This window comes from Callithrix jacchus, chromosome 6 (assembly GCF_049354715.1).
Source record: "Callithrix jacchus isolate 240 chromosome 6, calJac240_pri, whole genome shotgun sequence".
Classification (NCBI taxonomy): Eukaryota; Metazoa; Chordata; class Mammalia; order Primates; family Cebidae; genus Callithrix; species Callithrix jacchus.
Window position 1 is genome coordinate 1,977,740 of NC_133507.1, and position 26,425 is coordinate 2,004,164.

Consider the following 26,425-nt stretch of genomic DNA (forward strand, 5'->3'; position numbering starts at 1 on the left):
TTTATACGTAAGGTAAATCACAGAATAATGTATTGGGATAATTTTGTTCTTTTTTAAAATAAAAAAGCCTTATATGGTCAGAGATTGATGGAATGGGGATGACAAATGCACATTTCAGACTTTCATCACCAATGGAAAAATAAAACATTTTTATAGACTTAAAACTGTTATTAGTGCCTTCAGATTTTGGAGAAGGAATGAAAATGTAAAACACTTCTACAACAATACAATGTTAATAGAAATCGTCCTGTGCTGAGGTCATTTTAGTGAGCTACCATTGTTTAAATAGAAGAAAAGTAATTTCTTGGTCCAAATGAGTGAAATCTTTAAAAAGATTGCCTTTAAAGAACATTATTTGAGGACAATGCTTTTTCAGATACATTCTGATATTCAAATTCACTTCATGACAATCACAGATTAACCTTTAATTACATCTTTCTTAAAATGCTGTCAGATTTCCATTTCTTCTCGAGATACTGTCACCAGTGTGTTGTTCGATTCCACAGGTTAAGCTTTCTTCATTATTATTGAGAACTTCATACATATTAGAGAGATTGCCATTCATTGCTTTCTCGTCTTTTCGAAACGACACAGGCAGACTTGCTAGGCTAAAGCTGACGTCTTTAAAGGCATGCAACAGGAATATCCCCACAATGATTGTAAAGAAGCCACTCAAAGTACCAATGACATCATCAACCGGCATATCCTGCCACTCCTTAAAAAGAATAGCTGAACAAGTTAAAACGGATGTTGTAAAGAATACATAATAGATTGGAGTCACGATAGAAGTGTTGAATATATCCAAGGCCCGATTTAGGTAATTAATCTGTGTGCTCACACAGACGAGGAGGCTCAGCAGCAGCACCCAGGCCAGGGGGTGCCGCAGAACAGGCTTTCCAGCAAACAGCTCCTTGATGGCGATGCCCAGGCCCTTCACACAGGAGACAGAAAGCGCGCCGATCACAGAGCAGATTGTGATGTACACAAGAATGTTTGTCTGTCCATGGCGAGGACCCACCACAAAGATTAGTATCAAGGCCACAATGACCACAAGGGTTGCAAAGACCACAAAACCTGAAGGAGGCAAAGAAAAGTTACATGAGTCAAATGGTTAGTTGCTCTTTTTTTTTTGACAGAGTCTTGCTCTGTCGCCAGGCTTCAGTGAAGTGGCACAATCTCGGTTCACTGCAACCTCCACCTCCCAGGTTCAAGCAATTCTCCTGTCTCAGCCTCCCAAGAAGCTGGGTCTACAGGCGCGTGCCACCACGCCCAGCTAATTTTTGTATTTTTAGTAGAGACGGGGTTTCACCATGTTGGCCAGGATGGTCTCGATCTCTTGACCTCGTGAGCCACCACACCTGGCTGGTTAGCTGCTCTTAAACACAATATCCAAAACAAAATATAATAAACACGACAGGGAGAAAAGGTATGACCTGGAAATAAAAATCAGCTTCATTTTGCTGCCCTAGCAGACGCGCAACCACAAACATTTACTCAGATGTACGCACTGAAGATTAAGGTGTGTTTGCTTCATAGTCGCAAATTGTCACATCCCTAACATTTCTGAAGCAGCATTTTATGCCTACTGAAGTGTTCTAACTCACAAGGTAACAGGAACAGTGGGATCAGAACAGAGACCAAAACAGTGGAGGAGAAACCACCAGGTGGCCTCAAATGCCCAACAATTTATAGATGTGGCTGGGCACGGCGGCTCACGCCTGTAATTCCAGCACTTTGGGAGGCTGAAGCAGGTGGATCACCTGAGGTCAGGAGTTTGAGACTAGCCTGACCCACATGGAGAAACCCCGTCTCTGCTAAAAATACAAAATTAGCCTGGTGTGGTGGTGGGCGCCTGTAATCCCAGCTAGCTACTCAGGAGGCTGAGGCAGGAGAATCGCTTGAACACGGGAGGCAGACGTTGTGGTGAGCCAAGAATGCGCCACTGCACTCCAGCCTGGGCAACAAGAGCAAAACCCCATTTTAAAAAGAAAAGAGTTATTCATCAGGTTTTCCCTAAAAGGGGTAAACTTTTTTTAAAATTTGCAGACAACTGCTGGAGTAACTAGCAAGTCAACTGGGTAACTTGAAAGATACCGCTGGGGTTCTGGTTGATATGGAGAATTGAAGCCAGCATGGTAACAGCCAGTAACTGTGTAGCACTGTGGGCCGGGCATTTTTCTCAGCAATTTGCACTCAACTACCCTGTGTCACAGATACTACCACCTGCATCTTCAGAGGAGGAAACTGAGGCACAGAAGTCACATGAATTTACTCTTCCTTCCTCAAACTCCACTAATACAGGGTAATAGGATTTTTAAAGATACAAATATACAAAATTAAGAACAGACGCCAGGTGCAGTGTCTCGAACCTGTAATCCCAGCTACCTGGGGGGCTGAGGCAGGAGAATCGCTTGAACCTGGGAGGCGGAGGTTGCAATGAGCCAAGATCACGTCACTGCACTCTAGCCTGGGAAACAGAGTGAGACTGTCTCAAAAAAAAAAAAAAAAGACCGAAGATAACAATACTTTGTAAGTCAGAATGCAAAGGCTAATAACTAATACACAGATCGGAGAAAGCTAAATGCTACACATCAGCTGTGATCAAACATTAAAAAGCAATTTAGTTTCCAGCACAGAACGCTCAAAAGCTACAAAGTGTCTCCGAAGTGGGGTAAATGCAAGACTGAAAGTGAAGCCTAGATGAAGGCGTCTCCTGTCCAGTGCAGTGGAGAGAAGCCCAAACAAACCGAAAAGCGCCAAGCCCGTTTGTCCCTCGTAGATGTGAAAAGCTTCAAAACAAACAACCGTCCCTCTAAAAACAATAAAACTAATATCCTCAAAGAAACCAGAAAAACTATTATTAATATCCTCAGAGAAATGATGAGACAGCTGAACCTGGCATCCCAAATACCAACAAACAACGGATCCACATCAACCAAAAAAACAAAAAGAACATTTATTTGAGGGCATCAAAGAGCAATCAAAGTAGCCAGGACTTAAGGGGCCAAAATTCAGAGAGAAGAGAAAAATCAGACCAACACGTACCTCTGCCTTCTCCCTTGGGTCAACTGCCAAAGCAAGGGGTGAGATGGCATGAAGCTCCATCGACACCAGCCTATGCATGAGTGGACTCGGTAAAAACAAGCTGGAATCTGGGGCTGCCTAAGCAGCCGGGACTTAACGGACCAAGACCCAGAAATGAAGAGTAGTGAGCCCAAATTTCTGTGTGCATCTCCCCTTATGGTGTTTCCTGGCACACAAGCCGCACAGCCAAGGTCAGAGGAGCCAGATGGAAACAAAGCCTGGCCAGAAGGCCACAGGGCCAAGCAGGGATTTGAGCATCTCCAGTCACTGAGGAACAGACCCTGGAGCTCTCACTTTCTCAGGTGGAGGGGCCCAAACCAACATCCAAAGCTATCAGTTGAGAGCCACAGGGTTATGAAAAAGAATAAACGCAAACTGGGCCAGGGGTGGTGGCTCATGCCTATAATCCCAGCACTTTGGGAGGCCAAGGCAGGAGGATCACTTGAGCTCAGGAGCTCAAGACCAGCCTGGCCAAAATGACAAAACCCTGTCTCTATCAAAAAAAAAAAAAAAAAAAAAAAAAAAAAATACAAAAATTAGGCCAGGCATAGTAGTGCGCGCCTCTAATCACAACTATTTGGGAGGGTGAAGCGGGAGAATCACTTTAATCCAGGAGACAGAGGCTGCAATGAGCCAAGATCACACAACTGTGCTCCAGCCTGGGTGACAGAGTGAGACTCCATTTCAAAAACAAGCAAACAAAAGAAAGATATAAAAACTGGCCGGATGTGGTACCCCACATCTGTGTAGTCCAAGCCACTCAGAAGGCGGAGGTGAGAGGATCACTTGAGCCCAAGAGGCAGAGTTTGCAGTGAGCCATGATCGCTCCACTGCACTCCAGCCTGGATGACTGAGTGAGATCCTGTCTCAAAAAAATAATAACAATGACATTTTGGGCTGGATGTAATACATTTAAAAAAAAGAAGAAGGAAGGCGAACTAGAAAGAAACTAGGCTCAACAAAGCTTAAAACCACACCTTCAGGGTGAAGGTGATCTGCCGTATTCTTTTCTGCCTACCAGAAGAAATTTATATTCTCTCTGAAGGAAGAAAAACATCACTTAAAACCTTTACACCTTCTAATATCCTATGTCCAGCATGCAATTAAAAAAAAGCCAACGCTGGGTGCAGTGGCTCACGCTTTTAATCCCAGCACTTTGGGAGGCCGAGGTGGGTGAATCATGAGGTCAAGAGATCAAGACCATCCTGGTCAACACGATGAAACCCCATCTCTACTAAAAATACAAAAAATTAGCTGGGCACAGTGGCGCATCCCTGTAATCCCAGCTACTCAAGAGGCTGAGGCAGCAGAATTGCCTGAACCCAGGGGGTGGAGGTTGCGGTGAGCTGAGATCGTGCCATTGCACTCCAGCCTGGGTAACAAGAGCGAAACTCCATCTCAAAAAAAAAAAACGTTCGAGAACAGCCTGACCAACCTGGAGACACCCTGTCTCTACCAAAAAAATTGAAAATTAGCCAGGCATGGTGGTGCATGCCTGTAATCCCAGCTACTCGAGAGGCTGAGGCAAAAGAACTGCTTGAACCCAGGAGGCAGAGGTTGCAGTGAGCCAAGATCACACCATTGCACTCCAGGCTGGGCAAGTAAGAGTGAGACTCCATCTCAAAAAAAAAAAAAAAAAAGACAAAAACGAATGCCTAAAAACAAAAGAGAACCACCACCGTAGAAGCAGGCCCACAAAGAATTCACAGACTAACGTTAGCAGACAAAGATTTTAAAGTAATTAGGAATCAAAAGAACAGAATCCATAAACTCTTAGAAATTAACAACATAACCACAGAAATAAAAACTCAGAAGGGCCGGGGGAAAAAAAACTGAGAAAATCTCCCCAAAGGCAGAGCAAAAAGACAAAATGGTAGAATGAGGGGAAAAAATTAATGATCTAGGTTAGGGTTAGGGTTCTAGGTCAAGAACTTCAATAAACAGATGAGTAAGAATCTTGCAAAGAAAAAACAAGAAAGAATATCAAAGGAGTATTCAGTTCCCAAAAGTCAGACACAAATTTTCAAATTAAAAAGACCCGTCAGGCCAGGCACGGTAGCTGACACCTGTAATCCTAGCACTGGGAGGCTGAGGTGGACCACCTGAGATCAGGAGTTAAGACCAACCTGGCCAACATGGTGAAATTCCATCTCTACTGAAAATACAAAAACTAGCTGGGCATGGGTGGCAGGTGCCTGAAATCCCAGCTACTTGGGAGGCCAAGCCAGGAGAATCGTGTGAACCCAAGAGGCAGAGGTTGCAGTGAGCCGAGATTGCACCATTGCACTACAGCCTGGGCGACAAGAGCGAAACTGTCTTAGAAAAAAAAGAAAGAAAGAAAAACACACCATCAGGTGGGACACAGTAGCTCACACCTGTAATCCCAGCAATTTGGGAGGCTGAGGTGGGCAGATTACTGGAGATCAGGAGTTTGTCAACACCAGCCTGACCAACATGGTAAAACCTCGTTTCTACCAAAAAAATTTAAAAATTGGCTGGACATAGTGGCACACACCTGTAGTCCCAGCTACTTGGGAGGCTAAGGTGGAAGAATCGCTTGAGCTGGGGAGAAGGCTGCAGTGAGCTGAGAGTATGCCACTGCACTCCAGCCTGGGCAACAGAGCAAGACCCTATCTCAAAATAAAATCAACCATCAGGTACCCAGCACAATGGACATAAATGGATCCCTATCTAGGAATGTCAGTGGGAAATTTCAGACACCGTGGGGAAAGAGAATATCCTACATGCTTCCAAAAACGAAAAACTTGGTTGCATGTAAAAGATAAGAAATGAACTGTTTAATTTCTCAGCAGTAATGCCAGAAATGAGAAGACAGTGGTGGTCACAATCAGGTAAAGACATTTTGAGATAAACAAGGTCTTGAAAAGTCTCATCTTTTCATGCCTGTTCTTGTCTCCGCTAGAGTGGCACCACCAAAATGAAGAAGCAAACTCAGGAATCTGGAAATAAGGGATCCAAGAAAAAGCAAACTGAAGGGAATCCCCAGGGAGCTGCTGAAGGGCAGTGCAGATAACAGCTGTGCTGGCAGCCTGGAGACACCCACCTAGATCCACGCCACACAGAAGGCACTGAGAGAAATTTCCAAAACAGATGAAACAAAGAATACCTCTTTGAAATTACTGAGAGTAGAATAAGCCAACTGGGGAAGAGTTTCACCGTACACTGATCAATTCATAAAAAACTGTGCACACAAGATAATTATTAGTTCTGGAAAAACTTAAATCATACAGGAAAGGAAAAGTAATCATAATAAGGGCTAAGATAAGAATAAAGTTATGTATCAATGATAATGTAAACAAATACTCCAAATAATAAAACTATATAGGGAGAGTAGATAAAAGGTAAAACAGATAGCTGGGGGCGATGGCTCACACCTGTAATCCCAGCACTTTGGGAAGCTGAGGTGGGCGGATCATGAGGTCAAGAGGTCAAGACTATGCTGGCCAACATTGAAACCCCGTCTCTACTAAAAATACAAAAATTAGCTGGCTATGGTGGTGCATGCCTGTAATCTCAGCTACTCAGGAGGCTGAGGCAGGAGAATCACTAGAACCTGGGAGGCGGAGGTTGCACTGAGGCCAGATCATGCCACTGCACTCCAGCCTGGTGACAGAGTGAGAGTCCGTCTCAAAAATAAAAAATAAAAAAAATAATAAAAGGGAAAACAGATAATGCCTAAAGACAAGGAATTAAGTACTAGCAATATAAGCATGCAATTTACAAACACAGAGTTAAAGAACAGAAGAAACACAGGCTTGGGACTGGTAAGAGAAAGCAGGGAAGACAACTACAATTTGTTCTTCCACCAGGAAGGACAATTTCTCTCTCCTTATGTGCACACCAAATTCTGATTACAGTAAAAACTCAGTAAAAAAGTAAACTGCAGGAAGACTAATAAGACTTTCCTTTTACTTACCTGGATCACCTAGCTTGTGAGACATTTCATCTAGAGTTTCAATCTCCTCTTCTTTTGGAGCGTGAATGACCATAACCGTAGATCCTAGAATACTTAGCAAACACCCAATTTTCCCATGAAGATTAAGTCTTTCATTTAGAAAGTATGAAGAAAGAATGGCACTAAAACAGGGAGGAAAAAAGGTTGAGAACTTTAAAATAATCAGCTACTTTTCTTTTACAAATACCAATAAAACTCATAATCTAAATCACTGAACTCAAACTAAAACAATGTGAACTTACGAAGATTCTGGCTTTAGCCAAGGGAATAACAAAGTACATTTTGTCATAATGTGCAAATGTTTCTAGGGAGTCATTTTGCTTCATCATACACTACACCTGTATACTTAACATCTTTCCACTGCAAGAAGTCGATATGAAATTTATAGTGAAGAAGGAATTTGTATACATTTATATCCTAATTAAGAACCTATATCCAGGCCAGGCATCGTAGCTCACACCTGTCATCCCAGCACTTAAGGAGGCCGAGGCAGGTGAATCACCCCAGGTCAGAAGTTCAAGACCAGCCTAGCCAACATGGTGAAACCTCCTACTAAAAATACAAAAATCAGTCAGGCATGGCGGCAGGCACCTATAAATCCCAGCTACTCAGGAAGCTGAAGCAGGAGCCAGAAAGGGGAGGCTGCAGTGAGCTGAGATCGCACCACTGCACTCCAGCCTAGGTGACACAGTAAGACTCCATCTCCAAGGGAAAAAGAAAACCAAAAAGAATCTATACACAAACCACCAATGCTTAAAATTTGCTCAGTCTTATTTCTTTTTTTGAGATGGAGTTTCGCTTGTTACCCAGGCTGGAGTGCAATAGCATGATCTCGGCTCACCGCAACCTCTGCCTCCTGGGTTCAAGCAATTCTCCTGCCTCAGCCTCCCAAGTAGGTGGGACTACAAGCACGCCACCATGCCCAGCTAATTTTTGTATTTTTAGTAGAGATGGGGTTTCACCTTGTTGACCAGGATGGTCTCCATCTCTTGACCTCGTGATCCACCCGCCTCGGCCTCCCAAAGTGCTGGGATTATAGGCGTGAGCCACCATGCCGAGCCAAGTTATTTCTAAGGGTTGATGCACCCCTCTTATGTGTTCATTTAATTGTATACAATTTGCCTATTAAATTATCAGGTTTTAATAACTTATACCTAGTTTTAGCTAACCCTACAAAGAAAATACAGCATAAACCAATAAATACATTAACAGTCTACTATAAAGAAAATTAAGCGTAAAGGGCAATAACTTATAACGCAACCCCATTTTATATATAGTGTTTTTTTTTGGGGGGTGGGGGAAACAGATAAAAATCAGTCAATCCACTTTGGAAACAGTAACCAAGATCCAGACTTCAATATGGGCTTAGCTGTTTGGGCTAATCATTAAAAACCAGAAATGGGACAAGTCTTAGATCACTCATTCAAAACAAGCACCCCAGGCCAGGCATAGAAACCTACTCATCACCTACCAAGCAAGCCCTACCAAAGTGCACATGCACTAAATGATAAATGCTGAGATGAGTGCAACTTTGAATTTTACTTATTTATTTATTTATTTATTTTTGAGATGGAGTATCACTCTGCAGCCCAGGCTGGAGTGCAGTGGTGCGTTCACAGCTCACTGCAACCTCCGCCTCCCGGGTTCAAGCAATTCTCCTGTCTCATCCTCCCAGGTAGCTTAGACTATAGGCGCCCGCCACCGCTCATGGCTAATTTTGTATTTTTAGTAGAGACGGGGTTTTACCATGTTAGTCAGGCTGGTCTCAAACTCCTGACCTCAGGTGACCCACCCACCACAGCCTCCCATAGTGTTGGGATTTACAGGTGTGAGCCACCGTGCCCGGCCAACTTTGAATTTTAAAAAACTGAACTCGAGGTCGGGCACAGTGGCTCAAGCCTGTAATCCCAGCACTTTGAGAGGCCGAGGCGGGTGGATCACGAGGTCAAGAGATCGAGACCATCCTGGTCAACATGGTGAAACGCCATCTCTACTAAAAATACAAAAAATTAGCCGGGCATGGTGGCGCGTGCTACTCAGGAGGCTGAGGCAGGAGAATTGCCTGAACCCAGGAGGCGGAGGTTGCGGTGAGCGGAGATTGCGCCATTGCACTCCAGCCTGGGTAAAAAGAGCGAAACTCCATCTCAAAACAAAAAAAACCTGAACTTGAAGAAGAACTAGTACTGGCTCTGAATACAAGAAGACAAAGCATTTTCTTCCACAAATCAATAGCTTGCCTATGCACAGAAAATAATGTTTTAAAAGCAAGTACTACATAGTGTAAAAAGCAAAGTTCTCCAGGTTGTTGAAATGTAAATTGTGTTGAACACATGTAATCAGATGGTAATTAATATTGTACAGACTAAGATACTCGCTACTGTTTCTAGATGAAAAATGTTGTGTCCTTACCTTACTAGAACGCTGAGAGCGCCTAATGGAGTCACTAGTGTGGCTGGTGCAAACGCATAAGCAGCAAAGTTGGCCACCTCACCAGCTCCCACTTGGAGACAGACAAAAGAAACAATCTCAGATAAGAATGTATGGACCCGACTTGGAAATGCCTGCATTTTATAGAATATCTATATACCATTTCAACTGAATTGAGTAACCTCCATATTTCTTCAATGTATTAATAAGGGTTATGGTTCTATAAATCTCCAACATTACAGAAAGAGTCCAAGTCAATTAGAAACATTCAAGAAACAACACATATCTATAATCTAACTGAAGAAATCTAGTTCATGCTGACATAAAGGCATTTTAATATAAATTTTAAATAGATACTTATATCCTAGGGCAGTAAATAAAAATCACTCAAAAGAAGCCAACATTAACATAAGGGTACTTCTCCCAAGTCCTTTTCACTGGTTCTTTTTAAAAATGCAAATCATGAGATATGCCAGGTCCTGTTCCAGGATCAGGAAATACAGCAGGGAGCAAAACAAAGACTCTGCTCTCATAAAACTTTCAGTGAGGGAAGACAGACAAACTAAGCACCCGTGCCAAGAAGTTAAAAGTGTTATGAAGAAAAAGAGCGAGTGTTAGTGAAAGAAAAGGTTTGCAACTAGGTGTCATGGCATTAGATAGGGGCTCTCTGATAAGGAAACCTTAGAACACTTGAAAATTAAGTCCCACTAAGGAATTTCCTAAACTGAAAAGCTACTGAGGAATCCTACGCAGGGCAGAGGCATGATCTCAAAAAAGGAAGCTTCTTGGCTTCTGGTTTTTCCAAAACGGTTATGCCAATTTTCACTCAGCCGCATATGAGAGCTCCCTTTGCTCTACTTCTCTCTGCTGATCTGCTGGGATATGGGACGACTCTGCAATGCCTTGTTTGCTTTTCTCATTTTCATATGTTTACTGACCCAGTGAAATCTTTTTTTTTTTTTTGAGATGGAGTTTTGCTCTTGTTGCCCAGGCTGGAGTGCAATGGCGCGATCTCGGCTCACTGCAACCTCTGCCTCCTGGGTTCAGGCAATTCTCCTGCCTCGGCCTCCCGAGTAGCTGGGATTACAGGCACACGCCACCATGCCCAGCTGATTTTTTGTATTTTTGGTAGAGACGGGGTTTCACCATGTTGACCAGGACGGTCTTGATCTCCTGACCTCGTGATCCACCCACCTTGGCCTCCCAAAGTGCTGGGATTACAGGTTTCAGCCACCTTACCCGGCCTATCTGTTTTCTCTTATTGATTTAAGGTAATTCTTTATATATTTCAGACATAAATCTTTTGCTGGTTAAACTTAGGACAATTATCTTCATTTATACTCTGTCTGCAATTTGCCTTTTTATTCTCTTAGTAAACTCTCTCCTTTTTAATTCCTAAAATGCCTTTCAAACATGGTTTGTTACCATTAAGATTCAATCAAGGAATTTGGTAGCAATGCCTCAAATATCTTTTTATTCAGGATAATCTCTATTCTCTAATTCCTACTTATCTAGAATTTAATTCTTTAAAAAAAAAAAAAAAAGCTTTCTCCAAACTTTTTTTTTTTGTGATAGCTCCATCACCAAGCAGGAGTGCAATGGCACAATCTCAGCTCACCACAACCTCTGCCTCCAGGTTCAGCAATTCTCCTGCCTCAGCCTCCAGAGTGGCTGGAACTACAGGCACGTGCCACCACGTCCACCTAATTTTTTTGTATTTTTACTAGAGATGAGGTTTCACCATGTTGGCCAGGATGGTCAACTTGATCTCTTGGCTTGATCTCTTGGCATGTGATCTGCCCGCCTCAGCCTCCCAAAGTGATGGGATTACAGATGAGTCACTGTGCCCAGCCCAGCTTTTTAATTAGGAAATTACACACTTTTTAACTGAATACTCTAGTTTTTTCATATGTATACTTAATTTGTCAAGTCTAATGTTTAATATTTAGCTTTATTTCCTTCTGAATAACGTTGGGATTATAGGTGTGAGCCACCACACCCGGCCTAATTTCGTTCTTCAAGGTTATTTTCACTTATTTCTAACCTTAGAACTCTTAATCCATTTTCTTTCTTCCAGTTGATTATCAGTTATTCTTTAAATTTTATGCATGTATATTTTAAGTCCACGAGCCATCTCTTATGTTTATTCATCAGCACTCACTCAGATGTACTCATGTATGCATCACTTTTCCTCCTATATTTTTTTCCCTTCTGTATTTCTAAAGTTCCATTAAGATTGATGTTTTTGTTTGTTTTTGTTTTGTTTTGTTTTTTGAGACAGAGTCTCACTCTGTTGCCTAGGCTGGAGTGCAGTGGCGTGATCTCAGCTCACTGCAACCTCCACCTCCTGGGTTCAAGCAATTCTCCTGCCTCTGCTTCCCGAGTAGCTGGGATTACAGGCGCCCGTCACCAGGCTTGGATAATTTTTTGTATTTTTAGTTTCACCATGTTGGCCAGGCTGGCCTCAAACTCCTGACCTCAGGTGATCCACCCACCTTGGCCTCCGAAAGTGCTGAGATTACAGGAGTGAGCCACCACACTCAGCCTCTAGTCTCTGTTTTAAGAAGAGATGGGGTTTCACCATGTTGGCCAGGCTGGCCTCAAATTCCTGACCACAAGTGATCTGCCCACCTCGGCCTGCAAAAGTGAGAGCCACCACGCCTGGCCCAATAATAATTGTACATTTAAAAATAACTAAGAGTATAACTGGGACCAGCACTTTGAGAGGCAAGGCAGAAGGAATGCTTGAGCCCAGACATTCGAGAACAGCCTAGGCAACGTGGCAAAACCCTGTAAATAAATAAAATAAAAATTAAAAAAAAAATCAGTCGGCCATGGTGGCATGCACTTGTAGTCCTAGCTATGTAGAGGACTGAGGTGGGAAGACAGCTTGAGCCTGGAAGGTTAAGACTGCAGTGAGCCATGATCACACTACTGCACTCCAGGCTGGGCGACAGAGTGAGACCCTATCTCAAAAAGAAAGAGTACTAACTGGATTGTTGTACCACAAAGGATAATTATTGAGGGGATAGATACCCCATGTATACCATGATGCAATTATTACACACTGCATGCCTTTATCAAAGTATCTCATGAATCCTATAATACCTACTATATAATTACCTACTATCTATCCACAAAAATTAAAAATAAAAAACTAAAGAAAAGGCCGGGGGTGGTGGCTCACGCCTATAATCCCAGCACTTTGGGAGGCCAAGGCAGGTAGATCATGAGGTCAAGAGATAGAGACCATCCTGGTCAACAAGGTGAAACCCCGTCTCTACTAAAAATACAAAAGCATTAGCTGGGCATGGTGGTGCGCGCCTGTAATCCCAGCTACTTGGGAGGCTGAGGCAGGAGAATTGCCTCCTCCTGAGGCAGGAGGCGGAGGTTGTGGTGAGTCGAGATCATGCCGTTGCACTCCAGTCTGGGTAACAACAGCAAGACTCCAACTCAAAAGAAAAAAAAAAAACTAAAGAAAGTACTACTAAACTGCTGACCTTTTAAATTATATTATTCAATTATGTTAATTAAAAAAGATTTAAACTTTTAAAACTTGCTAGTAATGAGACTATAACACCATATGCAAATATTTTAATATACAGCTATCATATTTTTCTTGCAATGTTCTTTATACATACTCGACAGCAGTCCGGCCCACCACAACCATTCCTTAAGATATGCATGGCCACCTTGACCTGTGAATGAAAAGATATTTCACATCTTTGGAAGATTGTCAGACTCTTGTATAAATTATAACTAGTAATAATGACATTTTAATTATCTCAGTTGCTACTTTAAATAAAGGTTTCTGCATGACTCAGGGGATTTCTCTGACAATTTCTTAATGATTATCTTGCCAAGGTGAATGGAGCACATCCATCATGAACACTGAGAGCACCTGCCTTAGGACCAAGCATCAGGGACTGGGGGAACAAGCAGTAGATGCTTACAGTTTGTTTCTCCTCTGTCCACTAAACCCCAGAGGCTACCATTTCATGTTTTTGAGACTGCTGAATTAGGTTTGACCACAGAGATGGCATAGGGAAGAGAGAATCGTGGTACTGTTTACTGCCAAAGCAGGTCTCCTGATGCAGTCCAATCAGGTCTAGAAATGAAGCCAGGGAAGAATAATGGGATGTGACCATAATGCCACGTAACACTGAGGCTACCATGAATTTCCCTGAGAGAGGAGTAAAGAGTGGGCCAATCATCCTGATTACCCCACACGGTCTTATGACTTGTCAGTGATTTCTAGAGAAACAACCTATACCACCCAGAAGTTCATTAAACTGGATACTCTTCAAGCAAGGGAAACCCTCTTTCCTTCCTGCCAAAATGTCGAATGTCAAAGCCAGAACTTCTACTACTATCATGGACAAAAGTGTCCAGACTTTAATAAATTCTGATTCTGACCAGGTGCAGTGGCACACACCTGTAATCCCAGCACTTTGGGAGGCCGAGGTGGGCGGATCACAAGATCAGGAGTCTGAGACCAGCCTGGCCAGCATGGTGAAACCCCGTCTCTACTAAAAACACAAAAATTAGCCACGTGTGGTAGCAGGTGTGTGTAATCCCAGCTACTCAAGAGGCTGGGGCAGGAGAATTGCTTGAACATGGGAAGCAGAAATTGCAATCAGCTGAGACCAGGCCATTGTACTCCAGCCTGGGTGACAGAGCAAGACTCCGTGCCCAAAAAAAACAAAAAACAAAAGAAAATAAATTCTGATTCTAACCACTAACTTTATTTTTGAGACAAAGTCTCACTCTGTCACACAGGCTGGAGTGCAGTGGCTCGATCTCAGCTCAGTGGCAACCTCCACCTCCCGGGTTCAAGCAATTCTCCTGCCTCAAACTCCCGAGTAGCTGGGATTACAAGCCAGGCCACTGCGCCCAGCCAATTTTTGTATTTTAGTAGAGACATGTTTCACCATGTTGGTCAGCCTGGTCTCAAACTTGTGACCTCAGGTGATCCGCCTGCTTTGACCTCCCAAAGTGCTGGGACTACAGACATGAGCCACCACGCCCAGCCTAACCTGCAGGCATATCGAAATTTAAAGAATATGCTGTATGCTAATTTGGCATTGCTCCCTGTTCCTACTTTGATGATAACTGCAAGACTGAGTAGAGTTAACTAATTATGGCATCTTCTCACTTCTTTTCTCCCTGTAAATCACCAAACATCAATTTTGTAAACATTCAGAACTCTTGAACAGTTCAAAGTTCCAAATACACTCACTAGGAATGAAGATGTGGTCTTCTACAATCAAAGAACCTGCATATGTAGGTACAAAATGAAGTCATTTCAAAGTCACACAAGGCATAACCTACCTGCTCTCATAGAGCCTTTCCTGGCAAGTCGAAGGAGGCCTTTTTTTTTCAAAATGAAACTGCCTCCAATGAAAATGCTGGAGCTCATAGCCAATCCCAGACCAATATAGAAGTCATATTTTCCACGCCCCTGGCTCATTTCGTTTGTTACTTAAGAAGTTCCTGTGAATCACATTGATCACAGAACAGAGAAACCACTGGTAATGGAGGCAGAATGAAGCAGTCTTCAAATCTAAATAATACAAAATGAAACGAGGTTTTCATAGAATACTCATGACAGCTCACATGCAATTCAAAATTTTACTCCATTTCTCTTCTTCTAAAAAATATCTCCTTCATTACTAATAATTGATAATAAATGTATTTATTATTTAAATCAAGCACCAGGCCGGGCGCGGTGGCTCACGTCTATAATCCCAGCACTTCGGGAGGCTGAGGTGGGTGGATCACGAGGTCAAGAGATTGAGACCATCCTGGTCAACATGGTGAAACCCTGTCTCTACTAAAAATACAAAAATTAGCTGGGCATGGTGGTGCGCGCCTGTAATCCCAGCTACTCAGGAGGCTGAGGCAGGAGAATTGCTTGAACCCAGGAGGCGGAGGTTGCAGTGAGCCAAGAGCGTGCCATTGCACTCCAGTCTGGATAACAACAGCGAAATTCCGTCTCAAAAAAATAAATAAATAAATCGAGCACCAATCTGTATATTTCTTCAAATTATGACAAAAGGATCATGATACAAACCAAGTTAAAACTGATTTCATACACTCTGATCCCATATTTTTTTAAAAAGGTTCTAGTCTTAATAAAGCCTTCTGATAGGCCGGGCTCGGTGGCTCACGCCTATAATCTTAGCACTTTGGGGGGCCGAGGTGGGCAGATCACAAGGTCAAGAGATCGAGACCATCCTGGCCAAAACAGTGAAACACCCCCGTCTCTACTAAAAGTACAGAAAAATTAGCCGGGCGTGGTGGCATGCGCCTGTGGTCCCAGCTACTTGGGAGGCTGAGGTGGAAGAATCACTTGAACCCAGGAGGCGGAGGTTGCAGTGAGCCCAGACTGCGCCACTGCACTCCAGCCTGGTTACAGAGCAAGACTCTGTCTCAAAAAAAAAACTTTCTGATAAGAAAAATAAGTGCAGAACAAAAAACTGGGCATAACAATACACAAATCTGGTTTATAAATACATTTATCAGGTTCTCAAATGTGTTCTTTTGAATAATCTATACAAAGAAACTCAAAATTGTCTCATCCGTACATTTTCTTCTTAGCAACACGTGGATATAAGCATATGCTAATTTATTTATTTAGCCTATTTGGGCATGTGCTGAGAAGATTTCACAGTATTTATTATCAGAGGATAACGATTCCTGCAGAGAGGTGTCTGCTGGGGCGTGTGGGATGGTACCGGTGGCCTCTGGAGAACGTGAGGACCATGGCACCTAAAGGGTTCAAGCCTCAAGGCCAGAAAGGAAGCAGAGGCTTCCCAAAGACTGCAATTTTTTTTTCCCAAATGGCCAACTCATAAAGTCAGTTGACAAATGAACTAAAGCACAGTGAGGATAGCAGAGAAAAAACAGTTTTTAGCAACAAGGTTTATGACTGGTTATAACTGCCAACTTTCTAGCACATTTTGGGATTTTTCAATCCCACAGTTTAACTACTGAGTCCCAAAACTAACCTGCAGTTCAGTCAGGACCCTAACTAGCTAAGTTTTTCCATTCTTCAAGTTATGAGACCCTAGCTTTTAACCAAAGCAACTTAACTTGCTGTCCACCTGGCGCCTCAACTACTTCATCCATCCACTCAAACAGTATTTACTGGACATATGCTGTATGCACTAAGTGTTCATTATGCTAAGCTATCTAGATAAAACTGATAGCTTTTAGTCTTCACAAAGAAGAGAGACAAGAGATAGTTAAGTAAGGAGTGACAATACAACAATAATGGCAAAGACAGCATTATCACACTGAGTTGGTATTACTCCCAAGAAATGAAAAAGGCTAATGTTTTTGATTTGCTCATCAAAGCACATATGGTTCCCATATGATTGAACGAGAAGGCTGTCCTCCCTCACCCCTGATTTGCAGCTGGGCCATCAAGCTTGTTTTGGCCAATGGGAGGCAGGTGTCAGCAACAGAGTGCCAGTTCTGAGTCTACCCCTAGAGGCCTCTCCTACTTCTGCCTACCCCTTCACACCCTGCCCTAGCCACATGAAGAGCATCTCCTGATCACAACAGGGCACGGTGAAAGGCACAGAACAAAATCGTCCCAGTGACTCACAGAACTGTGAGAATGATCTAAGTGCTTATTCCTATATGCCACCAAGACAGCTAACTCTTAAACACCAACAGGCTTACTACAAGTATAAAATTTCCACCCTAATTTTTGAAAAACCAAAAATTTTCTGTAGAAAACAGGGATTCAGGGACGAGTAAAAGCTGGGTGATGGATACACAGGAACTCACTGTATTACTGTATCTGCTCTTGTGTATTTCTGAACATTTCCATATTATCATTTTTAAAATAAAACCTTCAGTGCTCAAAAGGTATAAGAATGCCCAGGTAGAAACTACCAAAGTCCCAAAAGCAAGGTCACCCCACAACCTAAGACAAAATAATACTGAAACACTGAAAGAAGTCACTCAAGTCAAAAAGGTACTGAGTTCTTAATAGTGTCAGTCATAATCTCATGAATGAGACTGTCTACCTGAAAGCTTTCCAGAACTGACATCTCCCTTAATTTGGAAAAGTATCCCTAGTCCTCTCCATGCCATTCATAAGGCAAGATGATTCCGTGAAAAAAGTCTTAGGTGGGGAGTTTGGAGACCCATCTTGCTTCCCGCTGGGGGTGAGATCTTGGGTAAGTTACAACATTAACAGATACATACATGAAAACAAAGAAGCTAAACAGTCTGATGAGGGAGACTGGCTCATAAATAAGGTTTTACCCACTTTATGTGCCAGATACTGGTCATCTCAAGCATCAAGTTAACTTCAGCATACCTATGGAACAATTTTAGACAGGCGAGTCTCACTGACATAATACATTTCAAGAGGAGGTAGAAGAACTTTGGAACAAGATGTCAAGAACAGTCATCATTTCTATGTAAGATTGCAGGGCCGAGCGCAGTGGCTTACGCCTGTAATCCCAGCACTTTGGGAGGCGAAACCCTGTCTCTTCTGAAAATACAAAAATTAGCTGGGCATGGTGGTGCATGCCTGTAATCCCAGCTACTCAGGAGGCTGAGGCAGGAGAATCGCTTGAACCAGGGAGGCAGATGTGGTGAGAGATCGCACCACCACACTCCAGCCAGGGCAACAGAGTGAGACTCATTCTCAAAAAAAAAAAAAAAAAGATTGCAACAAAAAAACAAGTGTGCCTACACTATTCCCACTACAGCCTGCATGACTTGTTGATCCGTGCTTATGAGCCCGTAAGTTTCCGGGCTCATGCGATTCGCCCTTTTAGCCTATGCACATACTACCTGGTCCACTCAAAATAGGTCTTAATACATGTTTTCTGGGTGAATATGGATGACTGGAACAATTCTTTTTTTTTTTTTTTTTGGAGACAAAGTCTTTCTCTGTCACCCAGCTTGGAGTGCAATGGCACAATTTCAGTTCACCACAACCTCCACCTCCCAGGTTCAAGCAATTCTCCTGCCTCCGCCTCCTGAGTAGCTGGGTTTAAAGGCATGCAGCATCAGTCTAACTAACTTTCCTTATTTTTAGTAGAGGTCGGGGTTTCTCAGTGTTGGTCAGGGTGGTCTCGAACTTCCAACCTCAGGTAATTTGCCTGCCTCAGCCTCCCAAAGGGCTGGTATTAGAGGCCTGAGCCACCACACCCAGCTGTTTATCTACAATTCCAACCCCAGTTTAACAACAGACTCACAATTCCAAATTTAAATTTTTTTTTTTGAGACATGGTCTCATTCTGTCACCCAGGCTGGAGTGCAGTGACACCATCATGGTTCACTGCAGCCTCGACTTCCCAGGCTCAAGTGATCCTCCCACCTCAGCCTCTCAAGTAGCTGGGACCACAAGTGTGCAACACTATACCTGGCTAATTTTGGTATTTTTTGTAGATACAGTTTCACCAGGTTGCCCAGCCTGGTAACTCCTGAGCTCAAGCAATCTGCCTGCCTCAGCCTCCCAAAGTGCCAGATTATAGGTGTGAGCCACTGCATTCCGTTCAGATGTTATTTATACTATGAACCTGACTTTCAAATAACTAATTTGTAACTACTTAATTTACTAGTATTTACTAACACTTCATGTTAATCTTTCATTAAATGCAAGTTACATACATGTGGCATAAGGTCTAAAATTAAGACCCAACATCACATGTTGCCTTGACATCTGGTAAAAACTGGGAGAGCTTTTAACAGACTCAGTGCAAGTTTCCCTCCCTATGCTGCCAAACAATTCTCATCACAGTGACCAGGCACAGGTACAGTTCTTGCTTATACCTCAGGAGTAGGCCCCATTGCCCTGCCAGCCCAAGGAATTATTAAAGCAATTATTAAAGTCTTTCTGCAGGAACCACAGGCACTTTTGTTACCACAAAGCCTGCCTCCCACAGCCCCTGGTTCTCCATTCCATTCAGAACGAAAGTCTCAGAAACTTCCGTCCATCTCATCTGCCCAGTGTTAGTACTGTGTGGTGGAAATCCTTCTCCCACTGACGAGGTGAAGAGGTGATTAAAACAATACATATAATGGAATTTTATTCATTTAATCCTAAGGTCACTGAAAATTATTCCTAACCTAAGGCTATCATATGAAATTTTCTCCACATTTATTTTACATAAAGTTACATGATCTACTTAAAATCTACTTTCCCCTTTCCCTTTTAATCTATGTGTTATGGGACATTTCATACACCAAAAGCAGAGAGAAGGCCTTTTCTGACCAGTAGGGTCTATCGTGTGCATATGGATTTCGAGAGTCCCTTGACCAGCCATCCCTCTCCTGCCCACTTCATTTCCCAGCACAGGAACCTGATCTGACCCCCTCCAACCCGCCTCCAACTGGCCTCCAACCGGCCTTCACCGCTCCTCCTGCAACCCAGAGCCTGTTCTCCACTGAAGGCCAGGGTGCACCTTAAGCTGTGCTACAAAGACTTCTGCAATTAGCTCCAGCCCACAGGCATTTTCTCCTCTTTCCACTATTTAGTTAGCCTTTTAAATTTAATTCTCAATTACTGTTCTATCTTCAAGGTAAACTCTTTAAGTTCCTTAAAGACAACCATTTAGGTTTTTTGTGGTGGTTTCCTCACAAAAGGCACTCATTTACGGTAGCAAATTTGATTTACATGTCTTTCTAGAATAAGACTTACCACCAAATAAGGTTATTCAGTTGTTTTGTTTGTTCATTCATGGAACTGTACCAGTGTGTATGTGTGGAGGGGTGGGGGATGACAAGTAACATAAAATTTGCAAGCCTTCAAATTATAAAGCAGCCTGCTGCCACCAAGAAAATAAGTGATCTCATTCTGACTTACAGTTAGAAAATAGGACATCAAGGCCGGGCACGGTGACTCACACCTATAATCCCAGCACTTTGGGAGGCCGAGGCGGGTGAATCACGAGGTCAAGAGATCGAGACCATCCTGGTCAACAAGGTGAAACCCCGTCTCCACTAAAAATACAAAAATTAGCTGGGCACGGTGGCGCGTGCCTGTAGTCCCAGCTACTCGGGAGGCTGAGGCAGGAGAACTGCTTGAACCCAGGAGGCGGAGGTTGTGGTGAGCCGAGATCGCACCATTGCACTCCAGCCTGGGTAACAAGAGCAACTCCGTCTCAAAAAAAAAAAGAAAGAAAATAGGACATCAGAGGTAATGTCCTGAAAGGAATGAGTTGCTTCACTATTCTCAGACCTGATCCCACTCTGCACCCTCTCTCTGTAACTGAAGGTCAATCACAGCTGGGAGAGCCTTTTTTTATTCTTAAGGATTAGCCATGAGGCAGGGCCAGTATTAAAAACAGCTAAACAATAAAACTTGCTAAATTTCACTTCAACTACGTTCCCAACCACAGATGAGAAGCTCCAGCTGGTTAACCTGCCCAAATTACTTAGAGGGACTCAGGGGAGTAATCCCAGCTGTGGCCATTGCTCAAAAAACACTGAGCAGCCATTATTTGCCAGGCACTAAAGTTGTGAAGATGATCAAAGGGACTATCCTCAGATATTCCACAACTAACAGAATTAAAAATTCCAAAAAGAAACTATTGAAGTTTTAAACACTTTTAAAGAACCTTACGATTTTCTGCTTATCATTCTTTATGTGTGGGGTGTTTTCTTGGTGTTTTGAGGCCGTGCCCCACTCTGCGGCCCAGTCTGGACTGCAGTGGTGCTGCCTCGAATGCCTGGGCTGCAGTAGTCTCCCACCTCAGCCTCTCGGACCCACAGGGCCACAGATACGCACCATCACACCCAGCTGATGTTTTTGTTCTGCTTGTTCTCTCTAGATTTTAAAAAACTCAATTTTCACAATTGATTTTACTCATACTTGTACACTTTCACTAAATATAAAGCATGTCAAGAATGAAACAAATCTCAAAGAAAACAAAATTACGAAATTGGTCCACCTTCTTAAATAATGTGGAAAACACATAATTTAAGGAACAGGCAAAGATGGACTAGTATTCTTTTTATTTTATTTTTTTTGAGACAAAGTTTCCCTGTTGTTGCCCAGGATGGAGTGCAATGGCTCAATCTTGGCTCACCACCACCTCAGCCTCCCAGGTTCAAACAATTCTCCTGCCTCAGCCTTCGAATAGCTGGGATTAAAGGCATGCACCACCACGCCCAGCCAATTTTGTATTTTTATTAGACGAAGTTTCTCCATGTTGGTCAGGCTGGTCTTGAACTCCCAACCTCAGGTGATCCGCCCCACCTTGGCCTCCCAAAATGCTGGGATTACAGGCGTCAGCCCCCACACTCGGCCAAAATGGACTAGTATTCTAATGAGGAAAACCTAAATTAGGACCTGCTTTGCAAAATGACTATCAGGAGGCAACACAATCACCAAAGTTAGCAAACTTTATAAATTACACCAACTGGGTGGGGTGCACTGGCTCACGCCTGTAATCCTAGCACTCTGGGAGACCGAGGTAGGCAGATCACCTGAGGTCAGGAGTTCAAGACCACCCTGGCCAACATGGTGAAAACCTGTCTCTACAAAACTAGGAAAATTAGCCAGCCGTGATGGCAAGTGCCTGTAATCCCTGCTACTGGGGAGGTTGAGGCAGGAGAATCACTTGAACCCAGGAGGCAGAGGTTGCAGCGAGCCAAGACTGCGCCACTGTACTTCCAGCTTAGGCGACAGAGCAAGACTGCATCTCAAAAAAACAAAACAATTACACCAACTGAAGTACCATACACAACATGAAACTCATTACAGCACTTGCCACATTTCAACAAAGGCTTAAAAAGGTATGTGGTGAGGGCCCACAATGAGGAACCAGGTCCACAGATGTTAACTTGTCACACAGCTGGGGTAGCAGAAGCAGAATCCAGGCCTCCTCATACTTAGCCTTCTGCCTTCCGCAATGGAGTCTCCTAAAAGGAGCCCCAGAGGTGGAACACAAGCAAGTGGCAGCTCAAAGCAGGATCTCAGTACAGGTCACTGTCCTGCCTGCCCCACCTGCTCCTCCTTGTACTGACAATAGTTTCACTCTCCTCATCACCCAAAGTGAATACAAGGGCCAAGTGCCAAATGGATTCTACCTTTGAAATATAGCCTCATGCATGATCTGCCTCACCAGACCCTGCACCTCCCTCTCTCCTGGCCCTAGTGCAGCTTAAACACATGATGCTGCCATGCTACTCTATAAAACACATCTCTGCCAATCTCAGCCTTCTGAAAAATTTAGATTCACTACACCTGTTGGTAGCAAGAAGACCAAACTGTGTAACCTAGTAATGAAGACCCTTCACCATTTCTTCCAAACCTCCGTTTTAGACCTTATTTCCCACACCTGTGGGACCTTATTTCACACATCTCGGTTCTATCCAGGTCCGCGCTCTGCTACTATTCTGACCTGCTCCTACCTGTCCTCCACCATGTTTTGTTTACACTAACTACCCCTCTGTTATGTACTTTTATACTCATACTGCCTTCGCTGTGGCTCCCAGTGAACATGAGGCTTGCTTATATCATTTACTAAACCAACAAACATTTAATGAGCACACACAATATTCTAGGAGCAGGGGTAGAACAGCCCACATGGAGTTTATCTCCTGCGAGAGGTAGGGCAAAATAAAAACGAAATAAATACATTATTCTGGAAAGTGGCAAATGTTACGGTGAAACAGACAACATGTTAAGGGCACTGGGGAGTTGAGATGGGGGACTCTTTTTAATTATTGTCATTAGGCCTTTCTGAGCAGGTAACACTTGAGTAAAAGCTTGAAAGAGCTTTTCGAAAAGAACAAGGGAGAGAGAAACAAGTGCAGAGGCTCGAGGCATGAGCAGGTGTGCAGTTTTCTAAGAAAACAAAGGCCACTGTGGCTGACCGTGATTGAGGGTAGGCGAGATACCACATTAGAGTAAAAAGGTGAATGTCAGCGGGGCATGGTGGCTCACGCCTGTAATCCCAACACTTTCGGAGGCCGAGGCAGGTAGATCATGAGGTCAGGAGTTCGAGACCAGCCTGGCCAACATGGTGAAACCTGGGCAACAAGAACGAAACTCTGTCTCAAAAAAAAAAGGTGAGTGTGAGATCACATGAGGCCCTATGGGCCATACCAAATCCAAAAGGCATGGAACAGATCTCCAACCCATTTACTTGGCCAGATCATAATTTATTTTCATCTGGAATCATTATATAACTATTTAAATAGTTCTATTTCAAGTTTATTTACATAAAACAAATACAGTTAGATATGCAGAAATGTTTAAGACTAAGCATGCTCTAGTCTGAGGGGTGCTTTTAATTCTACAAAACGGATAAACCTTTTTAAATTGTGTATATTTGAGATTTACGGGATGGGAAACTATGTTACTATAGTAGAGGAAATCAACATACCTATCATTTCATATACTTTTTTATGACAAAAGCAGCTAAAATCCACTCTTTTAAGGAAAATCTCTAATTTCATTAAGGTAGTTCTCAAGTGGTACATCCTGAATATCTGCTACTTTGTATCCTGTGACCTAAATCTCCCATTTCCTCTCCCACTCCCACCCTACCTTTTATCCTCTAGGGAAGTCTTATCTTTCTATTCAATATCACAATGTAAAGCAATCAAATCAGTTTAAGCTTATTATACCTTCTATGGGGAAAAAAATGTAATATTCAAAGTCATGCATTTTAAATATGAATAAACCGTATTAACATATTAGAAATATTCTGAAAACATGTGAAATTATTATTATGGTATCTCCCTAACCACAGCTACCACTTACTGAGCACCGACGACCGAGGCACTGTTTCATGCATCATTTCTACTCATTTCTAGTCTACACAATGAGATGAAAGATCACTTTACAGCTAAGAAACCAAACCTCCCAGAGGCAAAAGAGTCACATGAAGAGGACCACACAGAAAGGGACTACTCCCAGCTGCCCAAATTACATTGAAATTTTAGAGCTCTTAGGCCAGACGCGGTGGCTCGAGCCTGTAATCTCAGCACTTTGGAAGGCAGAGGCAGGCGGATCACCTGAGTTCAGGAGTTCCAGGCTATCCTGGCCAACCTGGGGAAACCCTGTCTCTACTAAAAATACAAAAATAAGCCGGGCGACGTGATGGGAGCCTGTAAATCCCAGCTACTTCGGAGGCTGAGACAGGGGAATTGCTTGAACCCAGGAGGCCAAAGTTGCAGTGAGCCGAGATTGTGCCACTGCACTCTAGCCTGGGTGACAGAGCAAGTCTCCCTCTCAGGAAAAAAAAAAATATATGTGTGTGTGTGTGTGTGTGTGTGTGTATATATATATACACACACACACACAGCGCTCTTAGTCTTTACTAAATCTTTACTGCTTGGTTTCCACTGCAACCTAAGTTAGTTTAGGTCCGGCTCCGGGGCTCATGCCTGTAATCCCCCCACTTTGGAGGCCGAGGTGGTTGGATCACTAGAGACCAGGAGTTGGAGACGAAACTGTAACATAGTGAAACCCCCGGCTCTAAAAAAATTAACAAAAATTAGTGAGGCACGGTAGCGCATGTCTGTGGTCCCAGCTACTGGGGAGGATGAAGTGTAAGGATCCCTTGAGCCCAGGAAGCAGAAGTTGCAGTAAGCCCAGAGTGCACCCTCTAGCCTGGGGACAGAGCAAGACCCCGTCTCAAAAAAATTAAATATACACATAAAGTTAGCTTTCATTTTTTCCAACCTCTCACTTGGCTAAGTTTTTAAAGCAGTACCGCACTTATAAATATTACAGAACCGAAATCTCCAACCCTAACTAGGCAACAATATTAGTTATAAATTAAAATTTTAACTTACATGTAAGTTTAATATGGTCTCTCTTATGAAAAAAAGGCTGGAAGAGGTTAGAGATGACTTATTCACTGTCATTTCCTCGTAAATACTACCCTTTATTCCCATTTAAAGTCTTAAACCCTGGCCGAGTAGCTCCAGCCTGGAGAGAAGAAAAGACAGAGGTAGGCAAAACGACTAAAGTTACTGAGTACGTTTTAAACTTGGTTACTAGCTCATACTCATTTTGCTAACCAATCAACAAAAAACCTACTCAATCGAGCATAACTACTGCTTCGACAGGCAGCTCACTGGAATGGAAACTCGACTCTCGTATTTCCCCTTATTAAAAAAAAGTATTAGCCGGGCAAATGGCTATACGCAGAATTTCTAAAAGCAGAACTTAACATGCAGTCCTGTATTAAATGAAATGACAACCTAGTAAAAGAATTAAGGAGGCTTGTATTTAAATTCTGGAGTTAAAAGAAAAAAAAAAAAAAGAAATTAAGGAGGCACAAACCCAAAACTAAACACAACGAGTTTTTAGAGAGGAAAATAGGATTCCGTGATTTTGCGAAAGTTAGGAAATTAAAACAGCCAGGCTCGAAACGTTACAGCAGACTTCTAAGGTTTGTTTAACTATCAGTTTTGATCCCCACAGCAGCTGAAGCCACCTTCTAAAACTCACCGAGACAAATAAAACTATCTCAATGAACACGGGTCCCCGACAAGGCCAACTAGCCAGGCTTCCCTGCGACTGAATGGCGGTCCGATTCACGGTGGTTTCCTCACCACGGATTACCAGGAAAACCGCTTCCGACTCAGAACACCCGGAAAGGAAAGTTGCCTGAAGAACCCTTCTCCGACTCAAGATGGGCAGGCTCGCCCGCAAGTCAGCCCCTTCGCGCTCGCCTGAAAGGAAGGAGTAGCGACCTCACCCTAGTCCGCAGGCCGGCCGCGCTGCTGCCCGGGGCACCGCGGCTCACACCCCCACACGGGCCGCCCAGTCCTGCGCTAGCGCGCCCACCGCCTTCGTCGCCGTCCAGTGAGAGGTGCGAGCATTCGGGGGTGAAGCCGTGCGTACCGCCTCCTCCATGGAGAAGCGCCGAGGAAAACCTGCCAAGGACAACCTCCGGTCCCTCCGTCAGCAGCGCTTCCTGGACCTAGGGCCGGCGCCGTAAATCT

At 43.4% G+C, this 26,425-nt stretch overlaps 1 protein-coding gene across 8 annotated transcripts; it reads right to left on the reverse strand.

The window, feature by feature from the left end:
* On the reverse strand, positions 1-26,425 carry NIPA2 (NIPA magnesium transporter 2). 8 transcript variants are annotated; one of them, XM_078375667.1, is made up of 8 exons: positions 26,325-26,425; positions 25,929-26,152; positions 25,268-25,403; positions 14,819-15,050; positions 13,129-13,185; positions 9,470-9,560; positions 7,022-7,182; positions 1-1,074 (listed from the first exon to the last, which is right to left on the reverse strand). In XM_078375667.1, exons 4-8 carry the CDS (start codon positions 14,955-14,957, stop codon positions 440-442), a joined length of 1,083 nt encoding a protein of 360 aa, XP_078231793.1. In that variant the 5' UTR covers positions 14,958-15,050; positions 25,268-25,403; positions 25,929-26,152; positions 26,325-26,425; the 3' UTR covers positions 1-439. The 8 variants fall into 8 exon arrangements, with proteins under 8 accessions (XP_078231793.1, XP_008996487.3, XP_078231792.1 ...); XM_008998239.5 differs by lacking the exon at positions 25,268-25,403; XM_078375666.1 differs by lacking the exon at positions 25,929-26,152 and having other exon boundaries at positions 26,179-26,425.

Coding starts and splice junctions, on each gene's coding strand:
- NIPA2 (XM_035303527.3), bottom strand. CDS start 14,957: ATGAGCCAGGGGCGTGGAAAATATGACTTCTATATTGGTCTGGGATTG. Junction 13,186..14,818: donor GAAAGGCTCTATGAGAGCAG/GTAGGTTATGCC, acceptor TTTCATTCACAG/GTCAAGGTGGCCATGCATAT. Junction 9,561..13,128: donor GTGGGCCGGACTGCTGTCGA/GTATGTATAAAG, acceptor TCTGTCTCCAAG/TGGGAGCTGGTGAGGTGGCC.